Below are 25635 nucleotides of genomic sequence, written 5' to 3' on the forward strand. Positions count from 1 at the left end.
GGGAAAAATTATAAGTTTACTTCTGGATATGTTTTATGTTGGGACTAGTGGGATATCCAGGAAATATCCTAAAACCAACGGAAGCTCAAGAATAATCCGTAATATCCACTTAAATGGAACCCCTTATTTCCCTCCTATTTCTGTGTTATGACTTGTGTTGAGAACCCTAGGGGGTGGGGGGGGGGGAAGTGAAGAAATTTCCAGGAAATTTTGACTAATTGAGAAATTGGTAACCCTTGACATGAAGTAAATTTAAATGATGCCTCTGGAGCAACCACGAAGGAACTGCTAAGATATCACTTAAGCCATTCTTTCTCCTGACTGATTATAATTTAAAAAAAAGTATTTAATTTCTTTCAGAAGTATAATTGCAAACCATTTCATTTTTTAAAATGCACCATCAAACCTTTGAAAAGTTAAAATATCATGCTGTATCATATATTGCGGTCTTAAAAATAACCCACGTTTTTAAGTATTACTTACTTATTGATCTTCCTTTGAGAGGATATTTCCGAAGTTTTTCAATTATATCAACAATAATTAAAGAAGCCATAACCAATGATACTGGTAAGTCAGGCAAGGTTTCAGGCAGTGCAGATGTTGAACTATTTGAGCCACCTTTTTGGACCTGTTTTAAGGGAACCAGTGAGAATTATTTCAAGAACTGGCATTCTTCATTGAAATACCTTTTCCCACTATGAAACTGATTATCTAAAAACCTTTACTAATAAGAAAGAGGGATTTCATTTCCCTCTTAGCTGAATTAATTACAGGTGATGTTATTTATTAATTGAAAAAGTGATTATATCCAATGATCTTTTCTTAAAGTGTGGAGACCTTCTTTCTCTAAGTAAAAGTAGAAGGGATACCTGATGGAGACATACAGTGAGCAGTGAGAGGCACTAATAGAAACAGGACCCTCATCCTCTGGGATCTTGGCTTCTCACCAGTTAGCACTAGTTAAACATAAATTGCAAAATCTGTAGTTTCAGCATTAGTTAATCATAAATTTCAGGATCTGTATTTATTAATTAGTTACCCATTCTGTATCATCATTTGCTTGTATTGGATCAGTACTATACTATTCTGGGCCATCAGTTTTGGGCCTAGTCTGTATTATTAATTATTCACATTGTTCTATGTTTACTTTAGTTCTGAGCTGAACTGGGAGATGACAAACCCCCAGACTCTTCTAAATATGCAGACCCTGATCCACAAGACTATGAAGTTAATATTCCACAGCTGGAGGTGCTACTCTACTCCTGGGGCTGCTACTCTACCACCTACTGGGCTGTACTACTAGCCCCCAACATTACTCTATTAGCCCTCAGGCTGACCCATTAGTTCAAAGTCTAATTCATCAGTCCCAAGCCTATCCAGTTAACCCCCAGACTTGTGTTGGCTAACCTAAGGCACACATGCCAGAGGGGGCTGCTCCCCTCCCCCTTTCCACATGTACCTGAGAACATTTCTCTGATCATTCACCCCTCTGCCCAATAGCCCAATGGGAGTACTTCCTCCCTCCACTGTCTGGTGTAAGACTGGAGGGCTCACATGTAGCATGAGGGTTGCAGTTTGGGCACTCAACTTCTAAAAGGTTTGCCAACACTGCTCCCAGGCTATTCTATCAACTATTAGGCAACTATACTATCTTAAAAACCTCTTCTTTAAATAAAATTCTTTCTTACTTCTGGACTGAACAGAATTTGAATCTTCCATATTTGGGGCACAACCCTGCTACCAACCTGGGTGTGCTTCTCCCACAACACAACCTCATTAGCTTATGGAAGATGATCATATTCATGAGTAATCATTAAAGGATAATTTCAGTCAGTTGAAAAGCAGATCTAAAAGGAAGGCTAAGAAATATCATATCCAGTGGCAAGAAGCATGAGGAGATTACAAGAAGTAAAAAGTCCTTCAAGTACTATAGTTCCAAATATTCAAGTTACTTTGACAGTACATGTTCCAAATGATTCTTATGGCACAGACTCTTATAGCATAGACTAAATTTGTATCTACTCTTCTCATTTGTGCTGTATGTATTTGCAAGAGAGTGTACCCCCAGGATCCTATAAGGGGTAGCTACTTTTCTTACTGTGTCATTTTAGTAAATAGGAGTTACCAGGTGCTGATTTCATGCACCAGTTGATTTTTGATGGAGAGCACACCAGTAGGGGCTCATGAGCTATGAGGAGGAAAAATAGTAATACAAGGAGGAGGAGGAAGAGAGAATGTGGAGTCATAATAGTGGGAAGAAGAGAAGTAATAAAGGAGGAGGGGGTATAATAGAAGGAGGAAGTAGAAAGATGAGAAAGACCTCCACCCAAGAGTAAATGCTGCCCTCTAGGTTTCCAACCTGAAAGTAAAAATACAAATTGAAGAAGCTGCCCAAGAAAGATCCTACACTTAAAACTGCCTCCTCTGTTTTCAGAACATCAGGTATGAGAGGCTACAAGGTTTTGAACACTTGATATGAGTGATCATTTAAACCTAGTAAGTCAGTTAATTGGGTAGCATAACAAATAAAGCATTAGACTTGGAGTAAGGCAGACATGAGTTTGAATTCTACCTATGAGGATTATTAGTTAACTAATCTTGAACAAATCCATTAAACTTTCTGAACCTCAGTTTCTTTACCAGTAAAATGGTGCTAAAGATAACTGTAGGCATCTACTTCAGAGGGTTGTGACACTCAATGGAGATAATTTTTGTAAAGTGCTTTGCAACTTTAATGATCACGAATATTATTCCAATTCTTTTTTTTTTATCTGAAATATATTTTATACCCTGATATTCAGGAAGAATTAAGATTTCTATGGTATGAGGACACCTTCCATCACTGTAGATAGAACTCCTTCATTCCTTCATTTTCTAAGAGATTTTTGCCCACATTTTCTATATTTTCCCCATGAGAAAATATGAGTAATAAAGTCAATAAGTCAATATGTTACAATAAAGCCATTATGATTGGGCATCCAAAATAAGGAAAAGATGATAATGCAAATGAAAACAATACACAATGCACAGGATGATTCCAAGGACCACTCAGTCTGTACCTTACAGATCGTGAAAAATTCCCTTTCTTTTATTATAAAGGTTAGTGACCAGAAGTGCAATGTTACATATGATTTAAGACATTTTTTTGTCAGTGAGCTTTTCTTAATCTTTCCTTCTTTCCTGGAGTCAAGAAAACCAGTTCAAGTCTGGCCTTAGACCTGCCAACTGTCTGACGTTGGACAAATAACTTGATTTCTGCCACGGTTGTGTCAAGTACAAAATGAGGATAACAGGACCTATCTCAAAAGGCTCTTGGAAGATCAAATGGGATATTTGTAAAGTGCTTAGTATAGTGCTTGGAACATTTTTGTTGTTCAGTTGTTTTCCAGTCATGTCTGATCTTCTGTGACTTCACTTTAGGTTTTCTTGGAAGAGATACTGGAATGGGTTGTCATTTCCTTCTTCAGTTCATTTTACAGATGAGAAAACTGAGTCAAAAAGGGTGAAGTTATTTGCCCAGGGTCAAACAGCTGGCAAGTGTCTGAGCAGATTTGAAAATGGGAAAATGAGTCTTCCTCACTCCAAGCCTGGTGCTTTATACACTATGGTACCACCTAGCTTCCTTGCTTGGCACAGAATAAGTATTTAATAAGTACTTATTTCTTCAGTGCTGGGATTGGAGCAAAGAAGACTCATCTTTCTGAGTTCAATCTGGCCTCAGTCACTTGCCAGCAGTATGATCCTGGGCAAGTCACTTTACTCTATTTGTCTCTGTTTTTTTTCATCTGTAGAATAATTCAAATAAGGAAATGACAAAGTACTCCAGTATCTTTGTCAAGAAAACCCCAAATGGGGTCACCAAGAATCTGACTTGGTTAAAAATAACAACTGAACAATCATAACTGTTCTTCCTTTCTCTCAAGGGATAGCTCGACGAGAAGGACAAAATTAACTACAGGTGAAGAGATGACAGGCATCAAGGACTTTTTTAAAAAGAAGATCTCAAGGTAAAAGCAAATGCATGAAAAAAACAAATATAAGGAGAAATTAAGGACTTCCTCTCCATCATTACCCAATGAAAATATCTCTAAGGCAAATGGCAAAGGTTACATAGAAAATCTAAATACTAGTTCAGTTTGGTGATACCAACAAATAGTTTAAAACATTCCACAGTGTAGTGGAGAATACACAGAGTTGTGAACTAAGAATCCTGGGTTCTAGTCCTGTTCTCCCACCATCTAGCTGTGTGCAAGTGACAGTCTGTCTGGGTCTTAGTTCTTCACCCATAAAGTATAGGGCTTGTGCTAAATGGTCCTTCTAAAAGTTCCAGATTCTGTCAGAGTATGTAATACCTGGAACACATTCAATATAAAGAAATGATCGTAAGAGCAACTAGGTAGTGCAGTGGATAAAACAGTGGGTGTGAAGCCAGGGAGAACAAAGTTCAAATTTGTCCTCAGATACTACACAGTCTTGTGACATTGGGCAGATTGTTTAACTGCTATTTTTGCTTCAATTTCCTCAACTGTAAAATGAGGAAAATAATAGTACCTCCCTTCCAGGGTTGTTGTGGGAATCAAGAGAGAATATTGTTAAAGCACTTAGCACAGTGCTTGCACATAGTAGTAGGTGGCTTGTAAATGTTAGCAATGATGATGATAGTAGTGTGGTATAATGGAAAAAACACAGACTCTAGAGTTAGTGACATGCAAGTTCAAATGCTGCCTCCTACACTTACGTCCTTTATGATCTTGAGCAAGTCCCTTAATTTCCCCTGACCTCAGTTTCCTCAACTAAAAAATGAGAAATTCAATGGTTAACTTCCCTTAATAACTCCCTTCTAGCTTTATATCAATGCCCTCGAATTCTCTGCTCATAGGAAACAATTTCTATTCATTTTGGAATATACTCCCTCTCTGGCCCTAGGTTTCCATATGGTGGCATTGAGAAAATAGAGAAAATTATGGCTATGAGTCCATCTTTTATGTCTTTAATGTAGTCCCTCTACCATCACTGCTCAATGAAATACTTTTTTTTTCTTTCAAGGCCCACATCAGATGCCAACTTTTCCAAAAAGTCTTCTGTGAGGTACCTTCTTTCATAACCAAAAGCAATGCCTCTGCCTTCTATTTCTTTAAAAACAAAACAATAACCAAAAACAAAAAAGTCTTTACTTTCTGTCTTAGAATCAATACTGTATATCTGTTCCAAAGCAGAAGAGAGATAAGGGTTAAGCCATGGGGATTAAGTGACTTGCCCAGGGCCACACAGGTAGAAAGTGTCTGAGGCCACATTTGAACTCTCTCATCTCTAGGCCTGACTCTCAGTCCTTTGAATCATCTAGCAGCCTCCTCTGCCTTCCATTTTTTATAGTCTTTTATGGTGATACCACTCTAGCTCTAATCATATTCTGCCTTACATCATCTCAATATCTGTTCATCACTATTAGATTTTAAATTCCTTAAGGGATGAGGCAGTATTATTACTCATATTTCTATCTTCAATGCTCAGCAGGTACTTAATAAGTATATATTGAATGAATGCTATATGAATTTGGGAAATAATTCACGATACTTAGTTACTGTCTAGACATACATTCCAGTTTCAGCATTGATAATTTCTGATAAAACTATAGGGCTCCCAAGGGAAACTCAATAGGCTAAGATTTGTTGATTTTTGTGCATGGTTCAAAGAAAACACTCTTGGTTTTCCACTTCTGCACAGTGATCTTGGGAATTTGTGTGGCCTACTTTTTGGAGAGAGAGGCACCTTTCCCATTGTTTGCTGCTGATTTAGTTGTTTCTTTCTTTGAATATGTTCAAGTAAACAATGATACTAAGAAGGTTCTGCTATTTCACCAGTGTAAGAAAAAGAAAACTCCCAGCACCAAGGAAAATTACAATCCATCTGATTTAGTAAACAAATCTTGGGGCATTTCCTGAAGTACAGAGGGGTTAGGGAACTTGCCCACAATCACAGCAAAGACCAGAGAAAGAGCTAGCCATGGAGTTTTGAAGGCCAAAGTTCAAGTCTGGCTTCAGATACTCTCTCTAGCTACGTGACCCTGAACAAGTATTAATTTCTCTCAAATTCAGTTTCTTCTGACTCTCACTTTCATCTGTAAAATGGGAATAATAGCAACTATCTCACAGGGTTATTGTCAAATGTCAAATGAGATACTATATGTAAAATGTTTTACAGATGTTAAACGGCTATGTAAATGTGAAATATTGTTGTAATTATTAGTTATTATAATAATTGTTCTTGTTACTCATCACAGTAATGGTTACTCATAACACTAATTGTTACTTATTGCAATAATTGTTATTGCTAACTTATCATAATAATTGTTACTTATCACAATAACTGCTCATCACAATAATTATTACTTATCACAATAATTGTTATTGTTAACTTATCACAATAATTGTTACTTATTACAATAATTGTTATTGTTACATATCACAACAATTGTTGTTTCTTATCACAATAATTGTTACGTATCCCAACAATTGTTATTGTTACTTATTACAATAATAGTTGTTACTTATCACAATAATTGTTACTTATCCCAACAATTGTTATTGTTACTTATCACAATGATTGTTACTGTTATTATTATCAGAAGTGAGATCTGCATATAGGTCTTCCTAACTCCAAGATCAATAGTCCAAATACAATGTCCTCTATGCCTCATTTCTTATTATTTGGGGCAAAAAATAAAAATAGAACAAGAATGAAAAATAACAATTGCCCTATTCTTTTTTAAATCAGACAACAAATATAAATGATTTGTCAAGGGAAGAAGTAAAACAGCTTTTAAATTAAGAGTTCTTCACTTTGGGCATCAAGGACCCTTTGAAAGTAGTAAAGCTAACAGTAGTCTCAGAATCATATTTATAAGTAATTGAAAAAGATTATTGATTTCAGCTAGAAATCAGTGAAAATACAAATGTCACTTTTTTCCAATCCAAATTCACAGACTCCCTGAAAGCTAATGAGGGAACACTTGGAGCAGAGCTTCCTAACATGAAGTGGAGTGAACTTTGAAAAACATTTTGATGATGATGAAAAACATTTGATGAGTATGAAAAACATACTATAAATGGTTTCCTTTGGAATGCTATCTGAAAACATTATTATAAAAAGGGGCTCCTAGGTTTCACCAGCCTTCCAAAGAGGTTCATGACACCAAAAATATGACCCCCTGCCTTAGAATGCTTAGTATTTTCCATCCTGCAGAATGCTGGATTACCTAGAGTATTAGAAGTTTCTAGAAATAAATGCCAGTGGACAAAGGTTATATCTACCTTCAGATAGCATATTCTTATAGTACAGAATTAAAATTTATGCCAAATATATGTATATAATATAAAAGTTATGAAAAATATAGAGATATTTTCCACAACTTTTAAATCCATACTAGAAGGATATGCTATGTGAAGGCACACACACACACACACACATATATATGCATATATGTGTAAGTATAAAAATATATATATATATATAGTGAATGCATACATACATATATATAAATTCTGCAACAATTTATTCCTATAAGTCCAAATACCAGAAGATTGTAGTGGATCTTTAGGAAAACATTTTAATGCTAAATTATTTATTGTTAGTATTAAGAGGGAGAGCTGTAGGGCCACTGTTTACTGAGTAGCCTTGATCTTTATTCAAAGATCCAACATCATAGGGTCTCAATGTAGGGTTTTACAGCTCTCGAGAGGGCATGCTTGTCAAGCATGTACTCTCCAGTCTTAAAAGATGGCAATCCCAGGTGCTTGTAGGTAGTGGACAAAGCTGATGAAAATCTTTTTCCCTTTTGTTTTTTCTCTTCCTTCTTTTTGGTGTTCTCCTTCAAGAGGCATCTCATCATCTTCCTCAATTGCCTGTTTTCTCAAGTCCCACAATGAAGTACTCCAAGGAGGCCTGGCCTTTTGGATCAGTGAACCACCTTCCACTCCCTCCCATTGGCCTTGCTGCTTTTCTGACACCCAAAGCTTATTATTTTCATGTTCTCATCCCCTATCTCCAACTCGAAATATAACAGGAAAACCAGTTAACTTTTTTCCTCTATTCAGGGCTTGATTGTTTACTGTCAATAAGGAGAGGACACAGATTAGAAATCCTCAGGCTCTTCCCCTCTTCCCTCAGTAACATAAGATTTACTATCACCTAACTTTAACACTCTATTGGGAATATTCCACTGATAATGCAGCAGTGAGGAGTCCTGGATTCAGAATTCAAGGATCTGCCTTTGAATGTTGACTTCACCATTTACTGTGTAGCTTTAAGCTACCCCTTTGATACTTGTCTCAAAAACAAAGAGATTCTTAAGCCTGGGTTTGTAAACTTGTTTTGGTGTTGATCACTGTACTTCACTATAAATGTTTTCATTTGTAATTCTACATATTTTATCTCATGTATATCTAAATGGATAAGCTTTAATAGATTGAAACTGGATTAAGACTTTCGGAATACCCTGTGTAAAAGCATAATTCTGGAAAGGGAACCAGAGTCTTCACCAGACAGCCAAAGGAGTCTATGACACATAAAAGATAAGAACTTCTGGACAAGATGCTCTTGAAGTCTCTTCCAGATCTAGATTCTATGATCTTGTCCCATAAGAGAAGAAATATGAGAAGGATTTAGATGTCATCTGGGTCAGTGAGAAAGAGCCATGTTGGGACAGCCAGTTCGCCTGGACTTGAAAGGACCTGGGTTCAAATATGGCTTCATACACTTTCTAGCTGTGTGATCCTAGACAAGTCACTGAATGCCAATTGCCTAGCCCTTGATTTTCTTGACTGATACTGAGAAGAACTGATATTAAGAAAGATTGATACTAAGAAGGTAAGGGTTTAAAAAAACAATTAGAAAGAGCACTGAATTTGAGGTCGAAGGATCTTAGTTCAAATTTGGGTGATGCTGACAAATCATTTAACCTCTATGACCTCAGGTTTGTTTGTTTGTCTTTTCTGTAAAAAAAACAAATATGATTGAAGTAGATATAGCAAATAGGTACAAAAATCCCCAATGCAAGGGAACAAGATTAAAATGTATTTGGAAAATGTTTAACAAAATAAAAGGAAACGATAACATAGAATACTGGGAATTTGTGGTCTTCTAAGTCAATATCTGGCCCTTCTGTTTCTAGTAGAGTTTGACAACACTGGCTTAGATGGCTTCTAAGGTCTTCCAGATCTAACTGTAATTTGATGAATTTTAGAACAGATTAGGAAAGGTAGTGTCAAGGCAATATGGTGAGGGGGATATTGAGGGACAGTCAGAGCCTTGCAGCATCCCTCAGTAAAGTCCATATTCTCCAAGTCCAAAATTAATCTAGACAAGAAAATCAGTCTTACATACCTCTGTGACTGCTATAGAAAATCCAAAGCATGGGAGTATTGTGAATATCATACACATCATTAGAGGAGGTCTCCTAGCAAAGAAGAAAATAAGCGAATAAGCAAAAGCAATCATGTACAGGATGACCACTTCCTGTTACATTTTGCTAATTCAAGGGCAGTTTTTCTAAGAAGTTTCTGCTTCCCTATTTCCATTTCCGAAATGTTTCAAAGTAGGGACACAAACACACACACACACACACACACATACACACACATACATACACATACATATGTTCTAGGAGAAAAAAGTGAAAGATTTCCAAAAAATGAACAAAATAAAATATATAAACATTACTCAGTAGAACTTTCAGCCTTACGATAGCATGTAAAGTGACATTCACTACTGTCATATTTAATAAACAAGAATCTTGGCCAATAGCTCAATAGTTGATACCAACACAATTGAGAATTGTATAAATGGAGATTTTGAACCCCAGACTTCAATCCCCAGAAGTCCTTGGCATTTCCCAGAATGCCCTATAATCTCTCCTGAGTCTCCACCTTGGCGAGATCACAATTGGTATTTAACTGGCAGTAACACCTCCCATGTGTTCTTCTCTGCCATTGCAATGATGTAGCAAGTGTGGCAAGTAAGCTAAGTGCAGGGATTTTGAATGGGCTAAACAGCCATGGGCACATGGTTTTTATTTTGTATCTTCTTTATTCCTTGATTTCTAATAATTCTTATTAAACCTCATAAAATATAATATTTTTATTATTAGAGATATAATTTAAATTTTTTAAGTTCTTGTAAGCTCACATGATTTGCTTCTGGCTCAAAAATTGATATTTGGGGGAAATGTGTTAATAATAAAATACCAGATTAGGAACTATTTAAAAGCCCAAAAAAACTGCTTAAGCCAAAAGAATATTGGATTTGAAGTCAGAAGTTCTAAATTCAAGTCCCAGATCTGGCTTTGGGGTTATTTACTTTGCTAGATTACCTTGGCAAATTATTTTATTCCTCTAATCCTAAACTCTTTCAACTGGAAAATGAACCTAATGATAATTATATTACTAGCTCACAGGGTTGTTTTGAGGCGAAAAGCCTTATATGCTGCAAATAAGCAAGAATTTATTAATCAGCCAATTAACAAGTATTTATTAAGATCCTACTCTATGTCAGGTTCTAGACTAGGCCCTGATGATATAAAGAGAAAAGTAAAGAAGATCAAAAATTTGGGTAATAAAAAGCCTTTTAGGCCATTTAGTACAACTCTGCCTCCGATAGATTAGAAACTAAAGAAGCCCAGAGAAAGGAAATAATTCATTCAAGATCATGCAGGTATTATACAGTCAATAAGTCAACAATCATCTATTAAGCACCTTACGTGTGCCAGGCACTCTGCTAAGTATGGGCAGCTAGGTGGCACAGTAAATAGAGTACCAGTCCTGAAGTCAGGAAGACTCATCTTCCTGAGTTCCAATCTGGCCTCCAAGCTATGTGAGCGTGGGCAAGTCACTTAACCCTATTTAATTCAGTTTCCTTATCTGAAAAATGAGTTGGAGAAGAAAATGGCAAACCACTCTAGTATTTTTGCCAAAAAAATCCCAAATGGGTTCCCAAGAATCAGACATGACTGAATAAAAACAATAACATTGTAAAAATCATTGGAAGTACAAAGGCATAAAACAGCTCCTGCCCTCAAGAGGCTCACAGTCAAATAGCGGAGACATTATGCAAGGAAGTATGGCTAAATAAGTTATATACAGGATAAACTGGAGACAATTAACAGAGGATAGACCTTAGAATTAAGGGGGAATAGGAAAAGGCTTCTTGGAGAGGGATTTTAGCTGAGACTTGAAGAAAGCCAGGAGGCTGAAAGGAGGAAAAGCATTCTGGGCATAAGGGACAACTAGAGAAAATGCCAAGAGCTGAGAGATGGATTGCCTTGTTCAAGAAACAAGGTCAGTGGCATTCAATCACAGAATGCTTTGGGGGGAAGGGATAAGAAGACTGAAAGATGTCAGGGCAAGTTATGAAGGGCTTTGAATGAAGGAGAATTTTATATTTTATGCTGGAAATGATGGAGAGCCACTGGAGTTTATTGAGTGGAGGTGGGGCAGAATGGTCAGACAGATGTACTTTCTGAAGATTGCTTTGACAGTTGAATGGACTGGAATGGACAGAAAGTTGTGTCAGGGAGATTAAACTGCCATCTATTGCAGGACTTAAAGAGACGAGGACCTGCAGCACAGATTTGGTAATGTCAGAGTAAAGGACATATGTGAGAGATGTTATAAAGGTAAAATGGACAGTTCTTAGCATTAGAGATTGTACTGAAAGGGAGTAGAGTTGAGGATGACATCGAGCTTTCAAGCCTGGGTGCCTGGGAGGGGTAGTAGTGCCCTCAACAATGATAAGGAAATTCAGAAAAGGGAAAGGGTAGGGGAAAGGGATCAAGGGAGGATAATAAGTTCATGTTAAGTTTAACAGCTCTACATGAAATCCAATTTGAAATGTCCAATAGGAAGTTGGAGATGTGAGAATGGAAGTCAGGAAAGAGGCCAGAGATGGATAAATAGATATGATAACCATTTGCATAGGGGTGAATATTAAATAAGTAATATAATATAAATACATGTATAATATTAAGTTATATAAATGATAAAAGGATAAATTAAATTAAATTTTAAAAATTAAATAAATAAAAAATAAAAATCTCTGGGAGCTGATAAGATTACTAAGTGAATGAGGCCACCCCAATACTTCCCCCTTCTGAACTTCCCTATTGCTGTTGAGAAGAAAAGGAAATAGAGGCATCTGTTGTATATGGCATTCTAAAAGAGTTCGGCCACTAAAGAAAAGAGGAATGGGAAGATAGCTGGAGGAGATGGATGGATCATATGAGGGTTATTTTTTTGAGGATTGAGGGAGACCTGGGTTTGTCTGTGGTCATTATGAAGACAACCAATAGACAGGGAGATTGGAGATCTAAAGTGGTGTAGGAGTGGAAACTAGTTCCTCTGATTCCAAATCAATTGTTCTTTGCCCTCTATCCGTGCTTCCTCTCAAAGTCCCAACTATAAAACTGTGTAAATGTGAAATTCTTGATAAAGTGGAAGTACTTGGTTTGCTTGAATTTTAGACAAGAATTTTCTTGAAAGAGAATAGGGCACAAAAATCACCAAGATTTATTTATTGAGCAACTATTAGGATACTGGGGGGGGGGGTACTCTAATTGTGTAAGAGAACTTTTCCATTAAATTGAAAACCAAAGTGATTTACTAGGTTATGAGTTTCAGTTCTCCAAACTTGGCAAGGTGTCGGACACCAGTTCCATATGCATGGATGTGTATTCCCTTCTTGTCCTCACTTTGGGAATTCCCAACTTCCTTCAATATTCAACTTAGGAGACACCTCTTTTCTTTTCTTTTTTTAAACCCTTACCTTCCATCTTGGAGTATTGGCTCCAAGGCAGAAGAGTGGTAAGGGCTGGGCAATGGGGGTCAAGTGACTTGCCCAGGGTCACACATCTGGGAAGTGTCTGAGGCCAGATTTGAACCTAGGACCTCCCTTCTCCAGGAGTGGTTCTCAATCCACTGAGCTACCCAGCTGCCCCCCCCCCTCTTTTCTTATTAGTGCTTCCTCAAATTACTTCATTCTTACTTATCTGTGTAAAATTTATACCTCAATTTCTCAGGGAATATAAGGTCCTTGCCTTGCTCATAGTGAGTGCTGGATAAATGCTTTTTTTAAATGAATATAATAATAATAACCATTATTATTATTGTCATACAGTATTTTCAGGCAGATGTAATTATTTTCCCCATTTTACACTTAAGGAAATAGTACAGGAGAAATTAGTTGACTTGCTCAGTGTCACACAAACAGAGTCTAAGGTAGGATTGAATTTGGGTCTTCCTGACTTGAAATCCAGGTGCTCAATCTACCAGCAGTACCTAGCTATGAATTCAGTCTACATATGGGAGTCATAATTTTCTAAGGGGGGAGGACAGTTAGAGCACTGTGAAAATAATTCTTGTTTTCAGTGTGTGTTGTATCCTTTGGCAGCTATTACTTCTGCATCATCTTTGTTTATATACCAGAACATCAAGACTAAGACATTAGACTTTCTATTTATTTCTCCAAGTTCATGATCATATATAGAAGTACTCTAATGTTTCAAGACAAACGTAATCCTGGGCAGCTTGGTGGTACAGTGGATAGAGTGCTGGGCATGGAATCAGAAAAGCTCATCTTCCCGAGTTAAAATCTAGCCTCAGATACTTCCTAGGTGTGTGACCCTGAACAAGTCACTGAACCCTGTTTGCCCACAGTTTCCATGACTGAAAAATGAGAAAGAAATGGCAAAATACTCCAGTATCTCTGCCAGAGAAATCCCAAATAGGGTCACAAAGAGTAAGACCAAGATTGAAACATGAACAACAACAAATGTTACCCAAAGTCATCATGCAAGAGTGACCCTTTTGAGCAGAACCAGGAAAACATCATACACAGAAACTGATACACTGTGGCACAATTGAATGAAGTGGATGACTTCCCTACTAGCAGCAATGCAATGATCCAGGACAATTCTGAGGGATTTATAAGAAAGAACTGTGGGAGCAGAAACACAGAAGAAAAATCTGATCACATGGGTCGATGATGATACAATTGGGGATGTAGACTCTAGTGCAAATATCAATAATATGAAAATAGGTCTTGATCAACGGCACATTTATAAAACCCAGTGGAATTGCACATTGGCTATGGGGAATGGGGGAAGGGGAGAGAGAAGAGGAGGGAAATAACATGAATCATGTAATCATAGAAAAATATTCTAAATTAATTAATTAAATAAAAATTTGCAATAAAAAGTGACCCTTTTCTTGATTTTATATATGTATGGAAGATACATATAAGACATATTCAAAGTCAAAGCAAAAGAGAGTCTAAGAGGTTACAGAATGGCAGCAATGGTCAGTAAGAGGCTACCTTGGGTGTTTTTTATTGACCTTATAAATATGAAGATATCTTTCCAGTTATCATCTCCAAATAGTCACGCCTAGCAATAGCAATTTGAAACTTGAAAATACCAAGTATACTTCCTGGGATGGTCTCCTGAAACAAATGTTCTAGTTAGAGTGCTGCCACAATGTCACTATAGTCCAGAAGAGGCCCTTTGATCAGAAATGAAAGAAAAGCAAAATATAGGATCCCTAGCCAAGATGAAAGAGAAATAAAAGATGGATATTTGAATTGCCTGCCTTCCTACTCTCTTCTGGAAGCATCTAACCAGTTGCATCATGATTCTCTGATAAAAGGGAGTTGCTGGCCTAAAAATCACTATGATCTGGAAGTTTCTGCGTCTTTTTTTCCCAAGAATTTGAGTCAGACACTTACTGTGTGACCCTGGGCAAGTTACTCAACCCTATTTGCCTCAGTTTCTTCAGTTGCAAAATGAGCTACAAAAGGAAATGGCAAATCACTCCAGTATTCTTACCAAGAAAACCCTCAAAGAGGGTCATGAAGAGTCAGACATCTCTGAAAATGACTCAACAGCAACAGACCTGTGGTATCATCAGTTTAGGGAGAGCCTTGGGAGGAAGCTCCTTTCCTAATGCAAATTGGCATCTTATCAGCAAATTCTAATGTCAGAGAGTTAACTGGAGCACTGAGGTAAACTGATTTGTCTTTAGTCCCAAAGCTAAAATATGTGAGAGGGTGGGCTTGAAGCTAGAAATTCCTGAATCCAAAGTCAGGCTTCCATCCTCTGTACTAGGCTGCCTCTCAACATTTCAATACTATTATTTAGTACAATCTGCTTGGTCAATTCTCAACTCTGATAAGAAACAAGAGTATTATAAATTCATGTTCATTCATAGTTATAATGTGTCCTTCTTAAGGAAAAGTTATAATTTTTTTAAAATATTCATATACGTGAATCATGGAACCATGGGAAAATATTCTAAATTAACTAAATAAAATTTTTCAATTCAAAAAGAAAAAGAAATCTTGATCTTCTGTCTCCAAATCAATATTAAGTACTGATTCCAAGGCATAAGACCAGTAAGGGATAGGCAAGGGGGTTTAAGTGACTTGCCTAGGGTCTCACAGCCAGTGGATGTCTGAGGCCAGATTTGAAACCAGGACCTTCCATCTCCAGGCCTCCCTTTATAACTATTGAGCCACCTAGATGCCTTCGAAATGATATACTTTCATAACATGTACCATTTTTGAAATATTGATGTAATTGGGTAATAAAAGTAATGCAAATTTTAAAAGAAACAAAAGACATCCCTGAAATGTTTAAAAACTCACAAAAGGAGCAGAAGGAAGTTCATAAGATGACACTGACAAAAAGAGTAATTCTATAGCTACCATTTTAATCTTAAGATACACTTTTAAAATGTACATAATAAAAATTCGGTTTCATATATAAATTTTTCATGGTTTTTCTATATTAAAATGTTCACATTTGTTGATGTTTAAGTTAAAAATATAAACAACTGGGGACAGCTGGGTGGCTCAGTAGATTGAGAGCCAGGCCCAGAAATGGGAGGTCCTGAGTTTAAATGTGACCGCAGATACTTCCTAGCTGTGTGACCCTGGGCAAGTCACTTAACCTTAACCACACTTAACCACATTGCCTAGCCCTTACCACCCTTCTGCCTTAGAATCAATACACAGTATCGATTCCAAGAAGGAAGAAAAGGATTTTTTTAAGAAGAAAGAGACTACCAGCTATTTTTCTAAAATAACAAACCTTTTCTAAAATTTCAGTAGAATGAACATATACTTTCATAAAAGCAGTCAACACTAAATACCTGCTACTACAATCTGAGCTAAACCCAGAGGTTGTAAAGACAGGCAAAAGAACCAACATTCCCAATAACAAATCCTGACTCATAACTTGGTAGAAGCACTTTAAGAGTTCTCCACCCAACCTCCAGTTTCCTGGCAGGATATCATTTTTTCAAAACCTTTACCTTCTGTCTTAGAATTTACATAAGAATAGATTCCAAGGTAGGAGAAGGGCCAGGGCTAGGCAATCAGGGTTAAGTGACTTCTGTAGGGTCATACATCTAGGAAGTGGCTGAGGACAAATTTGAACCCAGACCTCCTATTTATAGGCCTGATGCTCTGTCCACTGAGCCACCTACCTGCCCCACTAGTGGAATATCTTACCTGGAAACACTTACCATTGTTTTATTTTGGAACGGAGATGATGCTTTTTGTGCAGCAGAACTTTTACAGGAACCCAAACTAGCAATGCCACCAATGCCACATAAGCTATGGAAATGGACACGACAAGCCAATAAAATGTCTTCTCATTGGAATTCTTTGTCTTTTGGTAGGCGAAGGCAAACTGTTCTGCCACCACAAGTGTTGGGACGGAAAAAGCAGCAAATTCTAAGATCTCATAAACCAAGAGTTTGATTAATTTTCCGGAGACCATTCTGAAACAGCCACCTCTTAGGAGAAAAAGCTTCCCCTCTAGATAATCAGTAATACATACAGATACTGTTCTGAACTATGGTCACGTTCATTGCTAGGGCACATACACACCACTGAGTTTATTCTTTTATAGACCTTTATAGGGTTCAATGATCTCATTACTTAACAACCACGAGGTATCTATGAAAGTGATAGCCAAGATTACTTACCTACGAGTCAACTAAGGCATGATTTTTGTACTGTATTCTTTTGTATTGGTCAAAAATATTTATTAGTACTTATTTACTATTACTGCAAATATTATAGTACCTATAAATATAACTTACCAAGTCCTTAGGACAATAACTAGCTATCCCACACAAATTTCTTTTGTAAGTAAAAAAGTAAATTTGTTATTTCCATTTAACCCTTTAAGAAGCTGAGACACAGACATATTAGCAATGGTTCAATAGTTAATTTTATTAGAATAACCGCACCATGTCTAGGGCAAACAATAAACAAAATAAATTCAGTTATTTGGGGGAAAAAAGTCAATATCCCTTAGTTGTGAGATATTTGTCTAAACCCAATTCCTTCCACATTGTTGTCTAATTTTCCCAGTACTATTTTCCACTCACTTGCTAAATTGTAAGTCCTTATCTCTATAGCTGAGATCTTTGTGTCTAAAGTTATTAGATATATTTACTTCTGTATTTTGTGTACCTCATTTGTTCTACTGATTTATCTCATTATTTTTTAACAAGTAACAAATTAGTTAAAAAAAAAAAACCTTACCTTCCATCTTGGAATCAATACTAACTAGCAGTTGCAAGTCTGAAGAGCAGCAAGGACTAGGGCAATGGAGTAAGTGATTTGCACAGGGTCACACAGCTAGGAAGTATCTGAGGCCAGTTTTGAACTCAGGACCTCTCATATCTAGGCATGGTTCTCAATCCACTGAGTCACCTAGCTGCCCCCAACAAATTATTTTAATAATTACTATTTTGTAGTATCACTTGAGCTATAGCACTACTAGACTCCTTCCTTCCCAATTCTTTTTATTATCTCTTTTTAGATTATTTGATCATTTTCCCCTCCATATGAATTTTAGTATGATTTTTTTCTAGGTCTATAAAGGTATTTCCTTGGTAGTTTGATTGGTATGGCATTCAATGAGTTTATGGGTTTTAGACTTTTCATTTTTATTAAATTATCTTGTCTTCATTTCTGTAAAATAGTTACATTTATATAACTTTGAGCTGCATCTTAGACAGTAAGTTCCTAATATTTTATACATTCTCTAATATTTTTCAATGGAACTTCTCTTTTTATATCTTCCTTGAAACTAAAGGAATGCTCATGAATTTAATAAGACCTGAATACTCTGAGATATCTGAATGTGATGGAGTCTTTTTGTCCCATAAGAAATATATAGATTATTTACAAAAGACATGAAAAGACATTCAGGAACTGATACAGAATGAAATAAACAGAACCCAAAGAACAATTTCCATGTTGCGTCAATATTATAAAAATGAGCAATTTTTAGAACTTTTATAAACTGATGAAGAATGAAAAGAGAAGAGGGGAGTGATTTACACAAAAGAACTGTCAAAAACAAGCACCTTTAAAAACTCTAAGGACTTCCTAGAGACGAGAGGTCCTAGGTTCAAATCTGGCCTCAGCCACTTCCTAGCTGTGTGACCCTGGGCAAGTCACTTGACCCCCATTGCCTAGCCCTTACTACTCTTCTGCCTTGGAGCCAATACAGAGTATTGACTCCAAGACGGAAGGTAAGGGTTTTTAATTTAAAAAAAAAAAACTCTAAGGACTATGGTCCATATCATAACTATTCATGATTCTAGAGGAGCAATGATGAATAAATCTTGATGGTGGTTCTTTGTTACAAGTGATATCTCACAAAATGGAGGAGAAGGAGGGATTGGTGATCTATAAATATTGGTAATATGGAGACAAAATATTTCAATAAACCTAAAAAAGAAGCCATAATCTTCATTAATAACTTAGTTTGTTTGTTTTTTTCATAAAATTGCACTGAGCATCTATTATCCCTTGGACTCTGTTATCTGTCCAAGAAATCTAGGGAAGATGAAACATGTAAATAACCACATAACAAGATAATGCATGATAAGTATCATGAGAATAGTACAGATAAAGTGTTATTAGGTTTCCAAAAAGGGAGAAATGATTTTTATTCATTGCAACCAGTGAAATCTTCATGGAAGAAGTGGCATTGGAGCTGGACCTGGAAGAATGCATAGGACTTTTTGGAAGCACATGAGTGGAATGGACACAAGTCAAGGTGTATTCATTAGTGCGTTGTGGCGCTTGATTGAAGCATAGCAGTGAAGAACTGCCCAGAAGGAAACAAAAAGGGAACACAAGTAGAAACTTTAATAGCTTGTTAAATTTTACATATATAGACTGTTTGTGCTGAAGTGACCTGAATTAAGTTGGCAGCAACACCAATGAATAGCAGTCAACAGACACTTAATAAGCAATTCCCCTGGAGGACATGGATGAAAATGGTACTATGGAGGTAGAATGAATAGGGCTTAGCTGCTGACTGGCTTAGAGAGCAAGTGAGAGGAAGGATTCATAGATGGGGAGAAGGTTTTGAATGTCAGTGACTCGGGAAATGGTGGGACTCAACATAAACAGAGGTATCAGGAGAAAGAGGTACAGAAGATTTGTGGTAGAAAAACATGATAAATCCCATTTTGAACGGGTTGATTTTGAAATGTTGAGAGGGAAGTGAGGTACTCCCCACCTAGATCAAAATGTGAATCTGGAATTTAGGTGAGGAGTCAGGGCTCAAAATGTCATCTTGGGGGTCACTTGAATAATAGTAATAACTATAGCTCTGAGAATGAATGATTCATACATCTAATCTCTAATTTCTATCTATATTTTTCATATATGTGTATATATATTATACCTAATGCATCCCCCTTTTCTTTTGTTAATCTCTCTTCTTCCTGATAGTCTCTCAAAAATGTGAAAATTCCCATCCCATCTGAACTCCCCTTATCCTAAAACTTGTCTTTTCTAATCAAGGCTATTTGTCAATGAACCTTACAATGCATAAGTGTCTAAGGTAAGATTCAATCTTAGCTCTTCCTGATTCCAACATCAGCACACTATCATGCTTTCTGATGAGATAAATCAGTCTTTTTCAATTTTTTTTTAAACCCCTTACCTTCTGTCTTGGAATCAATACTGTGTATTGGTTCCAAGGCAGAAGAGAGGAAAAGGGCTAGGCAATGGAGGTTAAGTGACTTACCCAGGGTCACACAGCTGGGATGTGTCTGAGGCCATATTTGAACCTAGGACTCCCATCTCTAGGCCTGGCTCTCAATCCACTGAGCTAACCAGCTGCCCCCGCTTTTTCAATTTTTTACAAAATATTCCCATTGAAGGAGAAGATAGGTTCTACGAACCTGTGAAAACTCCAGCTTCGATATTACTTATTGATATCCAAATCAGTATCAGCTGTATTCCTGTAGCTCTCTCCATTATGGTGACCCTGAAATGATAGATCAGAGTAGGCAGTTCCAATGACTATAAGGAAAAGTATGGCGACATTTTCATTAAAGGAGAATTATTTCTCTTATCACCCGAGTCCTGAATCTTCTTTAATGCTTCCTTACAGTAACTAGATTTAATCTGTGGCAAAAGACCTGTGAGATCCAATCAGAATTTGCTTATATTCTAAGTGCATGCGTGCAATCATCATTCCTTCCCCCCCAATAAATAGAGATTAGTACACAATCCAGGGAGAAATACCAGTTCTCCACAATCCCAACTGCTATTTCCTTCCCTGCATATAGGAAGTCGGAAATTGAAACTCTCTTATACGATTAGTCAAGTTATCTGTGTTCCTAGGTTTGTTCATTGTTTTCAGCAAATCCTATGAAACAAAATGTTTCAGGAATGTCCTGGCTCATCTGTAGTTTATTTCCTGTGATGATCATTGTTGATGGACTGATAGAACTAGTGACTGAGAATTTGCTTTTAGAATCACAGATTAAATCCCTACAAAATTGAAGAGAGAAGTTAGGAGGGTAGGTCTGTCTGAGTGCCTATTTTAAGATCTCCTAGTGTTGTTTGCCCATAGTTGTGAATATATTTGACCAAATTAGCCCAATGAATCTAATTCAACATCCAAATGGGAATTATTTCCTGTTCTATGTATGATCCCTTTAGTGAAATGTAATTTGAGAACCTTAATATGGAGGATAAATTTTCATTGCAATTTCTTGTGCATAATCTAATCATCTCCTCTATTAAATTGTAAACTCTTTAAAAACCAGGAGACTTTTTTTTATCCTCTCTCAATATCTACTACCATGGTGCCTTCCATATACATTTGATCAGCAATTCAGCTCTTTGAAAAATGAATTCTTCTATCATTAGTGCTTGTTGTTGTTGCTTAGTCATTTTCAGTTGTTATCTGACTCCCCATGACTTCATTTGGGGTTTTCTTGGCAAAGATACTGGAGTGGCTTGTCATTTCCTTCTTCAGCTCATTTTAGAGATGAGGAAATTGAGGCTAATAAGGTTAAGAGACTTGTACAGGGTCATACAGGTCTTCCTGACTTCCAGCATGGTGCTCCATCCACTGAGTCACCTAGTTGCCTCATATCAGTGTTATTTTCCTTTAAAAATAAAATCACAGTACAGGATGTGCTATAGCTGGCTCACTTAGAGCTAAATATTAAATTTGCAGTGTGAGAACTTATACCTTACAAACCTACAAAGACTATAAAGCCATGCTTGATTTATTGTTTTATTGGTTATCTAGAACTAAGGAAAAGAGACCAAATAAGAGATGCAGAGCATTATAACATGTAAAAATGAGTAATTCTGATTATATTAAATTTAAAAGCTTTTGTACAAATAAAACCAATATAACCAAAATTAGAAGTTAATAAATGGGGGAAAATCTTATAACAAATTTCTCTGATAAAGGTCTCATTTCTCAATCTATAGAGAACTAAACCAAATTTATAAGAATACAAGCAATTCCCCAAATGACAAATGGCCAGAGATATGTACAAGCAATTTCTAGATGAAGAAATTAAAGCTATTGATAATCATATGAAAAAATGTTCTAAATCATTCTTGATTTAAGAAATGCAAGTTCAAACAACACTGAGGTACCTCCTATCAGGTTGGCCAATATAACAGTCAAAGAATATGTTGGAGGGGATGGGGCAGATTTGGGACACTAATGTCCTATTAGTGAAGTTGTGAACTGATCCAACCATTCTGGAGGTAATTTGGAACTATGTTCAAAGGGCCATAAAATTGAGCACACTGATCCTGAAATACCACTACTAAGTCTGTATCCCAAAGAGATCATAAAAATAGGAAAGGATCTACTTGTACAAAAGTATTTATAGCAGCTCTTTTTTATGGTGGCAAAGAATTCGAAATTGATGGGATGTCCATCAATGGAGGAATGACTGAACAAATTGTGGTATATGTTGGTGATGGAATACCATTGTGCTATTAAAAATGATAAGCAGGATAATTTCAGAAAAAGCTGGAAATATCTACAGGAACTGATGCAGAGAGAAATAAACAGAGCTGGGAGAATGCTGTATATAGTCACAGCAATATTATACAATGATCAACTGTGAAAACTTGCTCTCAACAATGCAATGATCTGGGACAATTCTGAAGGACTGCTGCAGAGAAAGAATTGTTGGAGTCGGATGGATGAGGATAAAAGCACATGATCTTTCACATCAGGTTCTTATGGTTTTATTTGGGGGTTTTGGTTTTGCATGAGGGCTGCCTTACAACAATAACCAATATGGAAGTGTGTCTTGCATGATAATAAAAAATGGAATTTTTAAAAATGAAAAAGAAAGGAAAAAAAGGAAAGGGATGGAGAAAATGTTAATAATGTAGATTATAAATTTTAAGTATTTCCTGAAAATGGTGGTTTGTTGCTACAGAAAGAAAATAACCAGAACAAGAAAAAGTTGATGATTTTTGAAGAGTTTCTATTTTCCTATTGAAGTAAAGCCAAAGAGACAAAGTGAAAAGAGACAGGAACTAAGCCCTGGGGAGGGTCTTACTGTTTATATTAAACTGCTGACATTAATATAACTTTAGTCTCTGCAGATTTTGTCAGCTGAATTAAAGTATGCCACAGTGTGTTTTCCTAAATCACACAAACATGAGCAGGCTAATTCGAAGTAAAAAGGCTAAAAACAGAACAAAGTCTGCTGGTTAGAGAATTACATACAGGGAGATAATAGGTAGGTACTGTTTCTATTTTTAACTCCAATTTATTGACTGACCTTTGGCATATATAGTAATTCATATGTTTCTTTGAATGCAGTGAAGATTATGTGTATCCCGATGATAGGACCAGACTTTGGTAGTTTTTTTATATTTATACCCACATTTTGACTAATTAGTTACTCGTTTGCTATAGTTAGTTCTGACAGTACTCAGTGTACTCAAAGAGTTTAACAACTGGCAGTCTATGAGTATTTGAAATAATTATGTGTAGACCAAACCCTAGCATGTAGACACAAGGTTTCTTCTCCCCAAGTATAGATGTATAAAACAAAGCCTGTGTTTAACTTGTTTCATTTTTTAGTAACTAGAAATGGCATCCATTAGTATGATCAATTAGATGAATGTTAACCCCAATCAACAAATGGTCAAGGGACATGAACAGGAAGGTTTCATAGGATGAAATCAAAACTATTAATAAGCACATGAAAAAGTGCTCTAAATCCCTCCTGATTAGAGAAATGCAAATTAAAACAACTCTGAGGTATCACCTCACACCTAGCAGATTGGCCAATATGGCAACAAAGAAAAGTGATAAATGTTTGAAGGAATGTGGCACAATTGGCACACTAATACACTACTGGTTGTGTAGAGTTGTGAATTGGAGGGCAATTTGGAACAAGGCCCAAAGGGAGCTAAAGACTGCCTACCCTTTGACTCAGCCATAGCTCTATTGGGTTTGTGCACCAAACTGATAATAAGGAAAAAGTCTTGTACAAAAATATTCATAGCTGTGCTTTTTGTGGTGGCAAAAAAAATTGGAAAATGAGGGGATGCCCTTCAATTGGGGAATGGCTGAACAAATTATGGTATATGCTGGTGATGGAATACTATTGTGCTCAAAGGAATAATAAAGTGGAGGAGTTCCATGTGAACTGGAATGATCTCCAGGAAGTGATGCAGAGTGAAAGGAGCAGAGCCAGGAGAACATTGTACACAGAGACTGGTACATTATGGCACAGTTGAATGAAATGGACTTCTCTACTAGCAGCAATGCAGTGATCCAAAATAATTTGGAGGGACTAATGAAAAAGAATACTATCCATATCCAGAGAAAGAACTGTGGGAGTAGAAACACACATGACTGATCATGTAGCTCAATATGGATATGATTATGGATTTTATGTTAAAAAGATCACTCTACTGAAAATATGAATAACATGGAAATAGACTTTGAATAATGATATATGCATAACCCAGTGGAACTGTTTGTCAGCTCAGGCTAGATGGAGGGAAAGAGGAGGGGGCAAATCATGAATCATAACCCTGGGAAAATATTCTAAATTAAAAAAAAGAAAAACAATTAGATGAATGTTGAACCACCACCTTGAAACCACTGAATTCTGATAAATTTGGGGAGAATTACAAACCTAGAAGCTAACATAACCCAAGCTTACTGTTAATATTGGAAGTCTGGACAGAAATACTCTGAAAGTTTTGTGTGAGTTACTCTTTTGGGAGGTAGAGGGGAATAGAAAAGGAACCTTGATTCCACTAGAGGAATAAGAGTCAATAAGGTGGCACAGTGGAGAGAGAACTGAACTTGGAATCAAGAGGACCTGAATTAAAATCTTTCCTCATTCTCTTACAGTCTGACTAACCCTGGGCAAATCACTTAACCTTTGAAGCATAGATTCCTCAACTGTAAAATAAAGGAATTAGATTTGATGGCTTTTAAAGTATTTTTACCTCTAAAGCTATTATCCTTTTACAAATTTTCCTCTAAAAGTATAGGCAAACAGTCCATCTATTATTTTTAGTCTTATGGAGTCACGTGGGGCATTAAAAAGTTAAGTAACTTGCTCATGGTTGCACAACTTCCATGTCTCAGAGGTAGATCTTAAGTCCACATTTTCCAGCTTCAAGGTTGGCTTTCAATTCACTACACAATACTGCCTACATATATTTCATTTAGAACACTGAAAACATCATGTCTTTCATGCCACCAGTTGCACCTTCTACAGTGAAGTAAGCAATTTAAAAGAAGAGGGGACAAACCTTAGTGGCTATTGACATATTTTCCTACCTCTTTTCCTGGAGAGATGATTGTAGTATATTCCATTCTGGAGCATATATTCTATACTTTGAAAGAAAACCAAAGATTATCCTTCCCTCCTTGTTTTGAACTTTCAAAAAGGATGCTATTAGCCCTACTAGCTTTAAAAATAAGACCTATGATCTCTTCATATGATTTTGTCATAATCTGATTCGTTTGAAACATTATTCAGAATTATAATTTTGTTAGTCAGTTGAAGGACTCGTCCTCAACTAGAACAGTGCTAACTAGCAACTAGTGGACCTCCAAGTTTGTGAAGAACTTTCCCGTCTCATTTGATCCTCTCAATAACCCTTGGGAGGTAGATGTAAACATTATACCCATTTAACAAAGGAATAGAGAAAGAAACCAGCTGAAAGAGGCTGATCATGAAAGGTGGTGTTTGAGGCAGGCTTTAAATGAAGGTCTTCCCTTCATTTAAAGGGACCTCCAGGTCCCAC

The 25635-nt window shown here is 36.6% G+C and overlaps 2 protein-coding genes across 3 annotated transcripts in view; both read right to left on the reverse strand.

Moving 5' to 3' along the window:
• Window positions 1-16895, reverse strand: part of TMEM236 (transmembrane protein 236) — a 41695-nt gene extending 24800 nt beyond the window's left edge. The window contains exons 1-3 of the mRNA XM_003342068.4: window positions 16569-16895; window positions 9382-9454; window positions 484-628 (exon numbers count right to left, since the gene is read on the reverse strand). Coding sequence (XP_003342116.1) covers window positions 484-628; window positions 9382-9454; window positions 16569-16825 — 475 coding nt within the window. The 5' untranslated portion in view covers window positions 16826-16895. The remainder of the gene's footprint in view (window positions 1-483; window positions 629-9381; window positions 9455-16568) is intronic.
• Window positions 16896-18983: 2088 nt separating this feature from the next.
• Window positions 18984-25635, reverse strand: part of STAM (signal transducing adaptor molecule) — a 96075-nt gene continuing 89423 nt past the window's right edge. For both annotated transcript variants that reach the window (XR_008912436.1, XM_056800145.1), the window contains exons 15-16: window positions 20265-20350; window positions 18984-19177 (exon numbers count right to left, since the gene is read on the reverse strand). Coding sequence is in view for 1 of the 2 variants with exons in the window: in XM_056800145.1 (XP_056656123.1) it covers window positions 20288-20350 (63 nt within the window). In the remaining variant the exon portion in view is untranslated. The remainder of the gene's footprint in view (window positions 19178-20264; window positions 20351-25635) is intronic.

This window comes from Monodelphis domestica, chromosome 5, assembly GCF_027887165.1.
Source record: "Monodelphis domestica isolate mMonDom1 chromosome 5, mMonDom1.pri, whole genome shotgun sequence".
In the NCBI taxonomy this organism is placed as follows: Eukaryota; Metazoa; Chordata; class Mammalia; order Didelphimorphia; family Didelphidae; genus Monodelphis; species Monodelphis domestica.